The sequence below is a fragment of the Equus asinus genome, chromosome 27, assembly GCF_041296235.1.
Source record: "Equus asinus isolate D_3611 breed Donkey chromosome 27, EquAss-T2T_v2, whole genome shotgun sequence".
NCBI classification, from domain to species: domain Eukaryota; kingdom Metazoa; phylum Chordata; class Mammalia; order Perissodactyla; family Equidae; genus Equus; species Equus asinus.
The window spans coordinates 36,178,906-36,195,722 of NC_091816.1; the positions used below are offsets into that span (position 1 = coordinate 36,178,906).

The 16,817-nt window shown below is 38.4% G+C and overlaps 1 protein-coding gene across 2 annotated transcripts in view; it reads left to right on the forward strand.

The window, feature by feature from the left end:
• The window catches only part of CSMD1 (CUB and Sushi multiple domains 1), a 1,835,848-nt gene that overhangs the window by 1,498,676 nt on the left and 320,355 nt on the right, over positions 1-16,817 (forward strand). For both annotated transcript variants that reach the window (XM_044760557.2, XM_070499942.1), the window contains 2 exons: positions 4,711-4,880; positions 9,047-9,203. In XM_044760557.2, coding sequence (XP_044616492.1) covers positions 4,711-4,880; positions 9,047-9,203 — 327 coding nt within the window. The remainder of the gene's footprint in view (positions 1-4,710; positions 4,881-9,046; positions 9,204-16,817) is intronic.

A 16,817-nucleotide genomic window follows, 5' to 3' on the forward strand; every position in this document is an offset into this window, starting at 1 on the left:
AAAAATATGCCCTGCGTAAGTGCCAAATAGGCCAAAAGAAGGATGAATTGCTGCACCCAATTGAGCAAAGTGTTACTACGTTTTCTTCACCCTGCAATTACTTATTTTGATCTTCCAGGTGTTCCTCTAAACTAGGAATTCTGGAATTTGCTTTACAAATCCACCTTTGCAACACCTACACCCTTTTTGGTTTCCTTTAGAGTCTTTAAGATTCGTTTTCTTCTTTTAGGCCATTTTCTCTTATCCAAGCAGCCCTTTATCAGGACCCCTCTGTGCTCCAAACTCTTGTAGGGCCTCCGCACTGGGTTCAGTGAAGCACCCCCACTCCCAGCCCCTGGCCTCGCCTGTGTTTGCAGCCAGATCTCCCACAGCTCTCTCAGAAGGTCTCCTGCTTCAGCCACGTCGATGAAGTCACATGAGCACCCTCTTTGTCTTGCACCTGAGTTGTGTCCTGGTGTCCTCACACTGCATGTGCTCCAGTATTTGTCGTCATATCTTTGATCTGCCAACTACCAAGTTGAGTAATGGACCATGGCCCTCAAAATGAAATGAGTAATCACGTCCAGCCTTTACAACATCATATTTTCTTTTGATCTTGACACAAACTCAGAAAACAACAGTGATGGCAGCCACCATGTTCATTGGAATAGTGTCAACTCAAACACAGAACACAGCTTAAAATCGAGCAAAGATGTCAACGCCGTGATTCTAAGAAAAAAAATTGTAATTCCCTGATAACTGGTATGAACGTCTTTGAAGAGTATAAAGCAATGCAAATATAAATAAAATAGTCATAATGCTTAGAATGGAGAAATGTTAAATAAAACACTGTACTAAAATAGATTTTTTGAAAATTAATGTACCAAGTTTGTATACTCTACAAGCAATTTCGCATTCTTGGAGCAAAATTCATATGAAAGATTCTTTTAAATGCTGCATCGTACTGCAGTAGAATTATGAAATCCTGTCCTTCCACATTTAAATGTATTGGCTATGCATGTTTAGTTCACTTATAGGTGTATATTGAATAAATGAATTGTGTTTGCATATTTACTTAGAAACTTTACTTGCATCTCGGGTCCTGAGAAATAGTTGCTCGATACTCGTGGAGATAGATCATTTTGGAGGGGCGAGGATGACGTGGGAAGGAAGAGTGAGGCTTTACCCTTTCTCTGCACAGGCTAGAGCCACAACAGGGCTTGTCTACAAAGGGTCATCACTTACAACTGGCCAGTTAGTTTCCCACACATTATTTATATAACGTGCAGACTTACCCTTACTTAGCGCCACTTACTATATATCGGCTTTAAAAAATAATCCCAGAATCCAATCTTAATAAAAAGATATATAAAATTACATCTTTAGATTTGATATTTTTTTTCTTCCCATGCATCTAAAAGCTAACGTCTTCTTTCTAGGCTTACCTTTTTGTTGCATTATGAGAAATAAATTATATGGTTAATGTCTTAAATACTAATGTAAAAACAAATATAATTTGCCAATTAAGTGGAGAATAAAAGTCCTTAAAAATAGACTCTCTTCTACAACAAACTCAGTATGCTAGTTACATTATTGCTAATTATGAGTAATATTATGGAGCATGAATTATAAAGTATATTCGTTATTAAGTAAGATATAAAAAGGGGTACAATTCTATTCTTAAACACAGAGTTTATACTAAATCAGTAATTAATCTATACTAGTCGTGTGACCTTGGAAAAGCCCTTGAGTTTTAAACAATTCTAAGCATCAGTTTCCCCGTCTGCAAAATGGAGTTTATTAACCTGTCAGATAAGGTTACAGTGAGGGTAAATGAGTTAACTATGTAAAGAACTGAGAAAAGTGTGTGACACATACCATCATCAAAGCTTGCACATCAGCCTTATCACGATAGATTAAATGTACCTTTAAGTAATGATACTCCTAACTGAGGCTGGAAGATTCTGGATGTGGCAAGTCTGTGGAGGAGAAGAAAAAAATAGCAACATAGTGGTGTGAATACCAAGGAAAGGAATCCCAACCATGTCGAGAACAGGAGAACAAAAGCTGGTCCCTGAAATGCAGATGGTAGACAGGGATGGCACAGCTTCCCTGTCTTGGGGAGGAGAAGCACTTCTTTCACCAAGACCTCAGGTGGGGCTCATGGAGGAAACTGATCAGAATGGTTCTCCTGGCTCTGCTTTCCTCGTGGAATGCACCCCTGAAGACACACTGGGACTTCTTGTAGGCAATTTCCAAGGTACCCCAGAGTGACAACGTTCTCATCCCATACTTTGGGTTCAAAATGTGTGGACTTAGCACTGTATTCAATTAATTACCCCTTATCTGTTTCCAACCCTCTCTCCATCCTCTTGACCTCATTCAGTTAAGAAAGAACATCACAGCCTCACCTAATGAGCCAGTGGTGGCCAGAGGGAGGGCCAGGACCCTCATTATCCCCTTCATCTCCGGCCCACCTCTGTGGAAGCTTGAGCTCCGCCTACCTGAGCTTCGCAGTGGACATCTAATGTACTCAATGCATAATTGACTTCATATATTCAAATATATGGTAACCCTAAATACACACCCAGATGTCGTACCACAAAAAAATATTTCTTCAAAAGTTTTCCTCTGACTAAAAATAATCTATTTGCCGCTATGTCAGTACTTTTTTTTTCCATCTTTAATTGCAAGATCTTTTTTCAAACTTATAGAGTAATGGATAAAAGGACCTAAATTTAATTTTTGAATAGTTTCCTTTATTGATCACAGAAAAATTCAATTTTAATTGAAAATTTCTACTATTTGTGACTTGGTTCCATGTTCTCGCTATCAGAATTCAATGAATTCTTTCTTATTCTCTTTGAGTCCAGTATCTTTATAAGTTTGAACCCCCGACTCTTGCATCCACAAAGCAGCCAAAGGGGGACACCCTGCTTTGCCATTTTGATGTTCTTTACATTTATTTTGGCTTTTATGTTAAAAACACCCTGTTTCTTCAGGAAAGAAAGACAGTCAAAGAATTTGCAGCAAGTGCCATGAATTATAAGCATTTCCCAAGGAGATTATTTATCCAAAATGTTTGTTGAGTTTAAGATTTAAGCTGTATCTCTTCAAGCTCAGATTGCCTGAGAATCGTCAGATTGCTAACGTGGAAAGACCACCACATTGTTTGAAGACCACCCAGCCCTGAGCAGGAGCACCCGAACATCCAGCGCGAGAGATGCATCACTTGCCTTTCTCTCCATAATTTTTTAAAAGATAATTTTTAAAAGATTATTATAACTTTTAAAACATAGAAATATAATAATATAAATATATATACAGTTAAAAACAAATCATAAACTCTCATTGCCCTTTTGTTGGGTCACCCGTTCCCTGTGCTTCTCTCTCAACACTTTCTCCCCATCCCCCTCCAAGCCTGCCTTCATGTCTTTACTTAAAGAAGGGTGAGGGATAGGAGAAAGTAAGTTCTCATATGTTTTTCTCCCCCACCCTTCTCCATGGGGACATTATTGAGATCCAAGTGCACAAATCAATATGAGCTGATCAGAAATCTCTAGCCGTTTCCTTCTGGCAAGTGGGCTAGAGAATCACAGCTGCTAGTTGTAGCTCATTTCATTAACTGTCAGCGAAAGATGGAGATGTCAGAAAATCAAAATTATGAAAGGGGGCATCTACCAAAGTTACATAACGCCTTAGACAACCCACTCTAACATTAAACACCATGAATTCCTTCTGTCTCTCCCTCTCACCTCTTATTATAGGCAAGCACTTTCCTGATTTTCAGTTTCCAACTGGATCATTCTTCTTCAATCTCATACTTACTTTGTTGAATTTTTCAAAATCACCGTGTTTGCACATAGTGTGACCAGTTGATGCAGAGTCCCATGGAGCTCTCTCATCACACAAACACACGCAGAGCAACTGTATTATTTTATGATCATTTTGGACTCAGAAGGTTAGAGTTGAAGGACTTCTTCACCCAAGTCCTTCACGGCCACAGGCGAGGAAGCAGATGGGACAGGTGGAGTGACTTTCTCCGAGTTGACAGAAGGTGGAGCTGTATTGGTTTTCATTTTTCACCTTGATTAAAGACTGTTTTATGACAGGTTGGATCTAGAAGTGAATTGTCCTCCCCTTTTGTCAGGAGAAGGGAAAAGGGAGATAACACTGACTGTCACTGAATGCTCTCCATCCCAAGACGTAAAGCGGACCTTCCTGGTGCTGTAACTTAGGAGCGTGTGACTCAGTGGTTTGGGCTGTTGTTAGCTTCCCCTTTAAATGCACCCAGGTTGATGCCACAAAATACAAGTGTGGGAAAATTGCACTGATGCAACAGTAGTGTTGACACACTGGAATTGGCAGGGATGCTTCAGGAGGCAGAAATGAGGTACTCAAGGGGTGTGACTGCCAGAGATACAGCCAGAGGGCTCAGGACATATCAGTTTTGTTCTAGATCTCTCTGTGGGGTAGCATGCTGCTTCTATGGAGTAAGACGCATTCTGTTAAAAGAAATAAGAAATCTTGGAAATGGGGTCAATGGGAGTATCTTTCCCGTCCAGTTGGTAAAACAGTAAAACATATCAATAATCTATAAAAACAAAATGTTAATTACAGACATAACTTTGAAAGAAGAGAGAGCTGTCATGATTTTAGAGTTTTTATCTATTAAAATCAGTAATTCCACTTTTGAATCCTCTTTCTTTTTTAATGTCCTATTTATTTTAGCTGAATGTGGAGCAAGTGTCAAAGGAAATGAAGGAACATTACTGTCTCCAAATTTCCCATCAAATTACGATAATAACCATGAGTGTATCTATAAAATAGAAACAGAAGCTGGGAAAGGGATCCACCTCAGGGCGCGGAACTTCCAGCTGTCTGAAGGAGATGTTCTAAAGGTAAGAAGAATCTTCTTTCACGTGAGTCCATCTTTTCTTCCCAAGAAATAAATATAATACCTATCCATCTGTATACATAGACATATACATGTAGTAATACATCTTTATATATACACATTTTTTCCTCTCCTCAGGGAGAGGCTCTGGCAGGATTCAGGAGCCAGCACACTGCCCACCTTCTAGATGGACTCCAAGAAAAAAAGGCAGGGTGAGCAGATTCCAGGGGCACTGTGGTCTCACCTTGATCTGTAAATCCCAGTTCAACTGGAAACGCCCCATAATTCCTAAGGCATCCAGTGTAGTTCTCACCTCTTCTGTAATTATGTTAGGAAACTGGGGACCTTCCAGGATCTAGGGGCCAGAGATTGGGCATTTGTAGACCGAGCCTCAGGACATTGAAAGAGAAAGGCTTTGAGCAACAAAGACTAATGCTGAACATCATCCAGTCCGTCTACCTGCTTGGTCCAATGAAAACTAAGCAATTTGTCCAGGTCACACAGCTGATTTGTGGCAAGAGAGGGACCCGTCCCTCTGCTGATTCCTTTCTAAAGTTCTGTGGTTTTTCTATTGTATTTATGTCTACATGGACACACACAATGACACATCTCACACTCAGCAGATTCCACTCACTTTAATCCATGAGCATTAAGAGGATATGCAAAGAGCCAGGTAAAAGGGGAACATTAGTAACCTCCCTGTTTGTCATGCATTTATGTAATGGTTAGAGTGGGGTCCCTGGAGGGTTCCACTTGACCTCACTAGGTGTTATGTGCACAGGTCAAGAGACACTTACAGACTCAAGGGCTTCCTTCCTCCTGAGTCCACGCTTGACGATGTTTCAATGTCCTAGTTTAGAAACGTGGTTTTATTCTAGCTGTTCTTTCGTTGTAGGAATCTTTTGAAAGCTCATGCTGGCAGTGTGAAGCACTGTAATTAAGAAGTGATTTTCAGGCAGGAAACTAGTACATTCTCACTGATCTAGAAAAATTTAAAGTTACATCATAAGTAGTCATTTTCTGAATTCTTTGGTAACCTCAAATTCAGAAGTCAGTAAGTTTTTAAGGCAAACTTTTGGTGCAGGTGAGCAATTAGAGATCCTGCATAACATATACAGTGGTAAATAGTACTGGAACGGAAGGGAGCAAATCTTGTTCATTTTTTATTTTTTGTAGCTTCAACTTGTTGATTGTAACAAAAAGCCAAAAAGCAAAACCTTCCTTACCACGTTTAGTTGCAGAACAACTGTCAATCATCTGAAATGCCTACATGTTTTTCAGGCATATATTTTCTTGAATATGCTAATAAATAGCTCAGTGTTAAAAAGTGGAATTATCTTAATTTTTGAGCACAAATGCTATTCTCATCCCTCCTTCACACATAGTATGATCCAATAGTAAGACCAAAGTTTTATATACACTCAACTCCCCGCACACAGACGTGATGTTTCCTTGCTTCACGTGGAAGAATCATGTAAGAGAAATATAGCTCTAATGGAAATGTCACGAAAGGAATATAGAATGGAAAGGGAAGTTGATTTTGGAAACGGAGCCCTTGGAGACAGCTCCTGCAAGACAGGGAGAGATTTCCCCAGTCCTGTCACTCCAGGATCCTGGGTGATGTTTTCTAACCTGTGATCCTCTGCTAACTTGGCTATTCCACTTGGAGCATATGACATTGATTAAATGCCAAGCTCTGAGGAGGGTTTGTAGTGTAAATGGTTTCAGCCTTGTATTAACATATGACTCAAGGAGCCTTTTCCTACTAACTGAAAGGAAGGCTTGGATTCTAGCTGCTTATAGATGAGGAAATACCACTAGGAGGTGTTGTGCTGGACTAAAAAAGCTTGTGACTAATTTGACCAGAATTGAAAATCAAGTATTCCAACTTCCAATACTATCTGGGGTGTCATTTGTGATAAGTACAAAACTTGAATCCAGATTTTTAACATGAGAGAGCTGACAAAATAAGGCACTTCATTGGCTGGTTACTTCTTCATTTGGAGATGTTTCTGTCAAGCACAGTGTTGATTGCCGGTGATGAAGAGAAACAAGACAGAAATACTGTTCTGGAGAAGCTTATCATTCAGTATTTCAAAGTTCCTTGTTTTTTTTTCTTTTTGGTGATGAAGATTGGCCCTGAGCTAACATCTGTTGCCAATCTTCCTCTTTTGAGTTAAGCAAGATTGGCCCTGAGCTAACATCTGTTGCCAATCTTCCTCTTTTGAGTTAAGCAAGATTGTCCCTGAGCTAACATCTGTGTCAATCTTCCTCTATTTTGTATGTGGGATGATGCCACAACAGTGTCTTGATTAGTGCTGTGTAGGTCCATGCCTGAGATCTGAACCCGTGAAACCTGGGCTGCCGAAGTGGAATACACAAACTTAAGCACTATGCCACCAGACTGGCCCTCAACGTTCATCTTCAGTGGTTGTAGTTATGAGCATACTGTGAACTAGGGGCTGTTCACAGGATCTACTCAATCTCTGTGATGCCCTCAGTCGACTGCTTGTTAGGAAGCCAGGACTGGTAGAGTTGACTGTTGACAATGCTCCAGGACTTTAGGAGTGAACTTCAGGGTCTGCTTACTTGTTTTCATGCCTCTCATGTCCGTGGACTTCTATAAATTACAGAGAATTCCATGGCATGGAATTGACATGACCCAACACCTTTCTGGAGAGGCCTGGATAATTTCTTTTTGATTCCTCTTGACTTGAAATTCTTTATTCTTTGAGTGACAGAAGGCTCCTTATGTCTAATAAATTCACATATTAAGCCAAATAGTGATTTTTCAACAATAGCCCGTTTCTAGCTTCTTGTGAAGAGTTACACGGTATTTGATTCTACTGCTCGAGCGTATGCTTATGTAATTGAAATGAAATAAAATAATGACCCATAAAATTAATTTTTCTAATGTGTTGTCTCCTTTTTGGAGTATCTGTGTCTGTGTATCTCAGTCTAGCAGCATATATGGTTTATACGTTTACTAGAAGAGAGATGAGAGAAGAAGGGTAAACATCAATCTGTGAGAGAAGGAAGACAAGTGGGGGAAATACGCAGACATGGAGGAAGCTCCTGAGGACTTGGATAACCTTTATTTAATTAAGATATGCATGTTTTTAATATAAAGTAAAATTTTTATTGTCTCTTCCAAAAAGCCCTTATCCATACCAATGTTTCCTTACAATGAGCCATTGGAATGGTTCACAGAGGCAAATGGATGAACTGTTCCCACTGAGCATTCTCTTCTTAGTTTCCTGGGGATGTGAGGAGTCCTAACACTGAATTCTACCAGAACGTGAATGCCGTTTATTCTGGCATGAGCAGAAAAGTATTCCATGGGCTATCTCCCAGTGCCCATGCCCTAAAACAGACACAATCCCCACTCAGGAAACGTGGTTGCCACCCCCCTGTTCCGAGTGTGTTCTACCTCAGTGAAACTCAGGGGTCATCGCTGAACCCCCCCTCTCCCTTACCCCTGACCCTGACGTCTGCTCAAAACCAACCTCTGTCTGCTTCGCCTTCCAAACACTTGCTGTATCCACTCAGGCTTTATAACCACCTAGGAAGATAAAGTCAAATACAAAGTATTTTAGGGCAGGATGACTCATCTCTCTGATATTATTACATGATGCAATTCTTTTATTACAACTAATAAAAGACTAAAGTCACATCAGGCTCAAAGACTAGAAAATGTGACAAGATTTCAGCACATTGTCTTTTCACGTAATACGTTCGGACAGAGAAGAATGAGATACCCTATTACTTATAGGATAGCTCAGAGAAGACATTTGTGACTGAAATGTTTTACATCCTTTCCACCTTTATAAGCGGATTATGAGAAAGGGAAAAAGGTAGATAAGGGAATCTGGAAATGCAGAGAAATGTTTATTTAACTTTCAATAAACTCAGAAAGAGCTCTCAAAGTGATGAATGGGAAATGATCTGAACACAAATGGAATCTTTTTATCTTTAATGTTAATGGTAAAGATGGCACTTAAAGAAAAAAGATTGTTTAGCATCGTCATCCATCCGGCTTTCTATGAACTGTATCACTTTTTAAAGCACTGTAAGAAATCACATCTTTGAAGATTTGAATGTCTTGTTGAAATTGCTGCCATAAAAACACAATGAAGCAATAGGCGGACTCATGCTGTGAATTCTCTTTAGGTGTATGATGGCAAAGAGAGTTCATCACGCCCATTGGGGGCCTTCACTAAAAATGAACTGATGGGGCTGATCCTAAACAGCACTTCAAATCACCTGTGGCTAGAATTCAACACCAATGGATCTGACACCGAACAAGGCTTCCAGCTCACCTACACGAGTAAGTAGCGTATGACTTAATCATTTCACTTCGTGTTCTATTTTCTCAGGATATAGCTGTTCCTTAGTGATATGTTACATTTTAAATATAAATTTTTTTTCTGGCCTCCTTACTGTGTTTTGGATTGCTATTTAATTCTGTACGCTGTTGACCAGGCAGTAAATTCACACACATTACCGGAAGCAAGTTTGAAGTTTATCTATTTAGAAGTATTAGTATTTTCATAATAAAGTGTCTGTACTTGAAAAGAAAATATCATGACCTTTAAGAGCTTCTGGGCTTAAAAATATTGAACGTGATATTGTGCACATAAACAAAAATTGTTATACATATACATGAAAGATTTAGAATGAATGTTTGGTATAATTAATAGTAATAGTCTTTGAATGCCTACCACACATCAATACTTTTCTGTTATATCTATGTATCTTTCTGTACATCTATTAGATTCTATACTTTATAAAATATATATTATATGTAATAAATATATGCAATTATACATATATATAAATGCATACATGCATATACACACAGGTACTGTTATGTGTGAGTATATATATGTGTGTATGTATATATATGTAAAACAACTCTATGTAGTAGGCTCTTTCTTGTCACCACTAATTTCCTAATGAGAAAACTAACCACAGGTAATTTGAGTATTTGTCCAAGATACCAGCTACGTGAACTGTTAGAGCTAGGATTTGATCTGTAGCTCACAGTTTTCAGCAGTGTTCTATAGTGCTCCCCCATTAATATAAATCAATATGGAAAATGGAAATTATTTTTAAGATGAATGTGAAGAAGACAAAGGAGGATAAAAAATAAAGGAGGAGAAGAATTTGTACTTTCAAAAAAAGAAGTTTGCAATATAATAACTATTTTCAACATTTTTAGTTCCATACAAGTAAAGTAGAAAATGTAGCTATTTGGTGTACATAGCCAATTAAAAAATTAAGTAATCAGATAAATAAAATGCTTAAAATATACAAAATAGTTTAATCCTTCACCAATCTGATGCTTAAAAATCTTTGTGGCATCAAATACCGTGACATAGGAAGTTAACAATTTTGTATGTTTGAGCATGAAAGTATGTTGATGATCATCAAGATTGATTCCTGTACTTGACAGATGAGCAAATGAAGGCTTGGAAAAGATGATAATTATCCCAGACACAGAACTAATCCAGGTGTCTAAAAGGAAGATTAATTGCCTCAAATCTTTCTTGGTTGGTGAAATTACAGTTGAAGATTTGTAAGACTTTGGGCAAAAATAGAGCTAGAGTAGCTTTCATCCTGAGAAAACCAATGTTTCACTTTTAGGAAAATAACCTTTTAAAAGACTCCGTCAATAGAAAGCATATTCATTGTATTGCATGCCAAATATATTAGTCACAATGGACATTATAAAATTAATTTATAATTATATTTTTTCTTTATTAGAATTCCGCTTTTCAGGATTTCATTCTCAAACAAGTTCCAAAGAGTTCTTGTAAAACCATTTTGCTTTGCTTGCAGATAGTCTATTGTGATCTCTCTGCATCTGCTTCAGTTTCTCCACCAGAATACTCCTCATCTTTTGTTTTGTTACTTGGATGTGTTAATCCCCACTTCCTAGCTCTTACACCAGTCTTAAAGTCCCAGAGGAATGTGGCTACTTGGGAAGGAAAGCTGTTTGAAAACCCTTTAGGTAACTTTCTGTGTTTATTATAACTAAGGAGAAATTCCTGGACACCTGGGTTGTTCCTCCACTTCTCTTGTTGCTTTAGCTCATCTGACAAATCTTGCCTCCTACTGTGATTTGTTGGCAAAAAGGAGGAAGCATTGGCCTTGTGCTTCCCTTTCTCCTATGTGCATCCCTACGCCTCATCCTTAATACTGCCCCAAGTCTGGGGGTTACAGAGCTCAGCATTGTCTCTCCCACAGCTGCTTCATAGAAAACTTATCATGCTGAGCTTCTATTTTATTTCTCATTGTTGTCCCAACCTTAGTAACTGCCGACTGTTCTCCCTCCAACTATTTCCAACTAGTGTAATTCTTGATTTATGAACACTTGCTCCTATATTCTCATGGTTGTGCAAAAGATATTCAGAAGGAAATTCATGCTTATGGTTCTGGATTTATTATTGAGGAGGAGGTTACTGAACTGTTTCCAGAACTTCAACTTCCCTCTTATTGTCCAAATAACAGTTGAGAAGCATTCTCTAAAATCTCTGTATTCTCTAAGAATACGTAATTGGATTGAAATTACAGACTGTGGGCTTCCTCATCCTTCCCTCATCAAGAGTTGTTTCTTCCATGTGCTTCCTCAGGCTCAATTAGACCCCACGTGGCTGTGGTAGCTCTATGTTTCTCCATGGCGTCCAGCATCACTTTGGGACCTTTTACTGCCCCTCCTATTTCTCTGAGTAACTTTAAGAAAGCTTGAATCTGAGGATCTACTTATGGGCACTTTCCAATTATATGGACATTATTATTTGCATGGAAGTGCAAACTTTCTAAAAACAAGAGAAAGGAATATTGGCAATAATTGGTATTTAGCTCTTACTATCATCAATCTGACAAGAGTAATTATCTTTTTTGCCTGTTTTCCCTCTTTGATTCCATCTCCCAAAATGCACACGCTCCCTGGGCACAAGTCTTGTTTGCAAGATTGCCCTAGAGCTGAAACAGACTGCCAGATGGGAAAAGATATTTGTAATACAGAATTGATGGCACTGATAGCTATATTATCAAAATATTATTAACTTCACATTAAATTCTGAGGTTTAAACACTAACTAATTAAGTTTAAGAAATTCCAAGATCCCATAATGTGATTAAATACCTGATTCAAATATTTATCCCTAAAATATGCTTTGAAAATAATGAATGCTTATAAAATGTTTCGAGCAAATTATTTAAGTTTAAGACTATGTGAAGACACTTTTCGACTAACTGTTTTCAAAAGACTTTTGTAATTTCCTCTTACTAGTTAACTGTATTACTTCAGGAAACATTCGTATTTAAACGTTTAGGATCTGTAATTAACCTACACACATGAGTGGAATACAAAATATCAACAGGGAGCAAATATATACCTTAATAAGCATCCTAAAATTTTTGAAATGAATGAAATTTTGAATTTTTGAAATTTACAAATAATATTCTTATGTCCTTTAATATTTGCAGCCTACTCTTGCATGCTTTCTAATTTTACCATCTTGGCAATGCTGGGTCTTGGTAAGCAGCTCCTCTTTATTCTTCAGAAGTTAGAAACGCCTCTTTAAGTGTTTCAGTAGTTTGCTGAAGCTTTCACCTCCTGGAGTGCTGCAGCCAGCAAGAAATCCAGGTGTTCTAACTGAAGCCAGGAACTGCTGATGAACTTATTTTTAAATATTTTCAATGATCTTACTTTGATGAGTACCACATATATCGACTGATGCATGTGTTAAGGCACTGACAAGGAAGAAAAGCCAGGCGTCTCTGGCAGAAGTTCGAATAGATATATTAATAGGCATTTATTAAGTAACAATTAGTTTCTGAATAATAGGTTCAGAAAATGTAGAACTGAAAAAGTTTACCTCTGTGAAAAAACACCGCTTTTTGTTACGGGTTTGTCTCTAGTCATAACAGATGATAGCCTTCTGATTCTATAAAGATGTCGAATGAAAGCACACGGCATAAGCTCTTTGAGATCAGGAACAACGGGTGTTCGTTTTCTTAGTCCCCTCTGCACCTCGCACAGATGTCTCATCTGTAATATAAAAGCTTAGATGGGATGGCTGTTATTCAAGCTTATTCTACAGAGCACTAAGATTCCATAGAGCTGGCCCAGGGCAATAAGAGTTTTGCTTTATTTAACATAATCCTTTTTGTTTTGCTTTCTGCTAGTGATTCTAAAGCTCTTCAAATATCAGGAAAAATCATATTGACAATGGATTACTATGTTTTCTAAATATTTCAGCAAACATTTTTAAAGAAAAGGAGTTCTGAGAATTTAAAAAAATCCTATATTGAATTCAGAATTCTTTAAAAATATGTTGACTTTTTTAGAGTTCCACAAGAATATTCCCAGAATAGTCATTCTTCAGAAACAGTTTACCACAGGATGTATGGGAGAATTTGGGAACAAAACAGGCTTTCTGGATTGTGTACTCTTAGTTATTTAAATAGGGAGAAACAAACCAACCCTCCGTCACAATTCAACGAGAAATTCTTGCTACCTAGAGATGTAGTAAAAGAAGTGTAGCTTAGACAAGCATCTCTGGGCTGTCTCGGTGGAACCTCTTTTTGATTAATCAATGACTGTACCTGTGTCACCTGTGTCCTGAATGATTAGCACTCTACTGAAACAGACAAGGCAAAAGCCATGGTTCCTGTTTGCAAATAAATGGCTTAGGATGGTAAAATTTAGCACTTGTGAAAATTGGTCAATAGAACTGTGACTCTATAATTGTATTCTGAACTATGGGATGGATCTGTAGTTGCGGTTGTGGGAGTCAGTTCATGGCCCTGATTCACATTGACCGATATGTGTGACCCCTAACATAGATCATCTTTGTAGAATTTGACCCTTCATGTATTGTGATATTTGACCCTTAATACATTTCATCTTCACATGAGTTTGTTCTTTTTCCCCAAATAAACTATAGCTCCTTGATGGTAATATGTGTATCTTGTGCCCTAATATTTAGAAATATGTGTATACATTTCTAAAAATATGTATATATCTAATGATGAAAACTAAAATTTTGCATAAAAATGAGAAATCATTGAAAGCTAAAATAATCATAGAAGCCTCGAGAATTTTCTTTCCTTACTTCTAGATGCCCTTTGTCTCATTGCTCAAGATTGAATCCAACTGCCAGATCCTATATAAAACCTGCACTGCTGCCCAACATCCTGGAGCAGAATTGCCTGCTCCTTCTTCTGTGTCCCTGGAACCTCTTACATTTCGTCTCTACACCTTTTATTTTCACCAATAAAACGTGAGGTCCTCAAGCGGAGGAATCTTAATTTGATCAACTACGTATCACCTACACAAACACTTAATAAATGATAATTAACCGAGCTGACCTAGAATTTACATGGAAGGAGACAGACTTGTATAGATGCGGAAAGTTGAATATGATCTTTCAGCTCCTGAGATAATGAATGTGAAAGTCTGAATTGAATGGAAGATGCACAATGAGGAGAAAAAGAAAAACCAAAGTTAGCTTCGGCAGCCTGATTATGGAAGGCTTTAAGAGCTAGACAGCAGTCATTACTGTTCAACATTAAGGCAGAGTCATTAATAGTATTTGAGGAATGAAATTGCATGGAAATCTGAGATTTAAAGAATGGCAAACCAACAATGGTATAAACACCAGTTCTTAGAGGATCACAATGATTCCAAATGGCTGTTTGTGTGATATCCGCCACCCGCAAGTGACTTGAGAGTAAGGGAGAAAGACTTCTTGCTGACTTTCAATAACACATAATCAGACAGAGCAGAAGTACTTAGTCATTATTACTCATAAAAGGAATAGTCAGAATGAATATAATATATATATCTTAAAAAAAAATCAACGTATGTCTTGGGAGGGTGGTTTGCGGTAGTCAGTAGTCGTGGAACAACAGATAGAGAGACCTTGAAAATGGAAGCTTTTCAGTGACCACCCAAGATGTATCTGGCAAAGAAACTAAGCAAGAAGATGCTGTAATCCAATCCCACTGGGAAAATCAGTGCTCTCATGGGGGTGAATTAATTAGACTGACTTCCTTTTAAGTTTATTGGCTTTATTTAATTAACTTCCCTTGCTCTGATTCCATGGTTACCAGGCAATATTCTCATTGTGATTGTGGTGTCACTGTGGCTCTCCCAATAGAAAGAGAGTGATTTATTCGTGTTGACCTAGGGATTCTGGTACATGGACTGACTCCATTCATTTTTTAAATTAGAAAACTAGCATTCCAGCATTATATTTAAGTCGCATGACCCCTCCATGAGATGAATCTATTTGGGGTACGCTAACAGAACCAGCATCTGATCCTAGAAAGCCTTCCTTTTGAGAGGCAGGCTGCTAGCTTTCTTGGGGCGAGCCGTCCCCCTGGCTGTTTCAAGCCTCCTGTTTTTGTTTCAGACTTTGGAGTCTAGACCACAGAGTGAGGAACCCACAGTCAGAGACATCTCTAAAATGTTGAAGAAAGAGAAGTTTGAGGTGAAGGGCTTGTGGGAATAGACAAGGAGGAACAGATGGGTACAAAAGCCATTTCAAAAAAATGGTAAGAGGCTGGAGGTGAATAAGCAGATCTGCAGGACAGAGCTGCTAGCAATCCATATGGCCCTTTTTATGCCAATTAGTTCTAAGAGGGGGAAAAAAAGTCATTACTCTAGAAATTCAGTGCCCTCAAAGCACATTCTACATGACTGCACTGGAGAGCACTGAGAACGAATAAACCACAAAGCCCAGAACTGGGAGACAGGCCCACCCTCTGAGTCTACATAATTTGAGGATGACAGTGTTTAATTTGGGGAGAGGGAAATAGGAACATTCACGGGTCTTTCCTATCCTGCCCTATGACCAAATCTCTCATGGCTGGTTCATTTCCGTTCTTCAGGGTCCTAAAATTGCTTGCCCTGCCCCTTACCCAAATTATCTGTTTAAGATCCCTAGAGAGAAATCTTGAAGTCCCCCTCCAACTGCAATCTGAAATAAAAGAATGAGCCCATAGCTGATTGCCCATTTCTACAAAATGGCCCATCCATTCATGGCATCTTTGATTGTAGCCCCTTATTCATTTTGTTTGCTGAAGTCGAAGGGGAGGTGGGGTGATTTGGGATTGACGACCAATTCTGAACAAACTACAACATATTCTACGGCCAGGAAAATTAGAGCCCAGAGCTGTGGGCTTATGCAGCTGTCACTGAGATTTTATTAATATGCTGATAGAATTAAAATGACAGCAACATTAAATACACTGTTATAAATGAGAGAACGACTCCCGTGTGAATACATTCTCAAGGCCAATAATGAAATACTAAGAATTGTCACCTTCTAGCTTCAAAACAAGTGAGAAATATTGCAGGCATGCAGTATACACAGCCACCGTGCACAATCAATTACTGAAAACAAACCTGAAGGTGAAGAATAGGAGAAGTCAGAAGCTATGGTATGAAGTCCTTGAAATCCTGGATTGATAACAAGAGCTAATTCTTTATTGGATTGGTTGACATCCTGAACAGGTTGATGTAATCTTCTTTGGATGTCCCCCCTCCTGCCCGTCTCCACCTCCTGATGTCAGGAGTCACTCTGCCTATTTCATTTTTTTTCCAGCTTTGTTGAGACATAATTGGTATATAGCATTGTGTAAGTTTAAGATGCCCATTGTGATGATCTGATACATATATATATTGCAAAATGATCACCACAGTAAGGCTGATTGACACTTCCATCACCGCACACAATTACTTGTGTGTGTGTAGTGAGATCTGTCTATTTCTCCTAAGAATTCTTCTGATCTCATTACCTTCCTGACTATGAATGAGATTTAAGTACACAATGACATGTTCATTTTATAACTGATTCCTCTCTTTTTTTGACAACTAGATTTTGGAAATTCTATACAAGATAAGTGGCAGTTCTCAAGTGCAATTT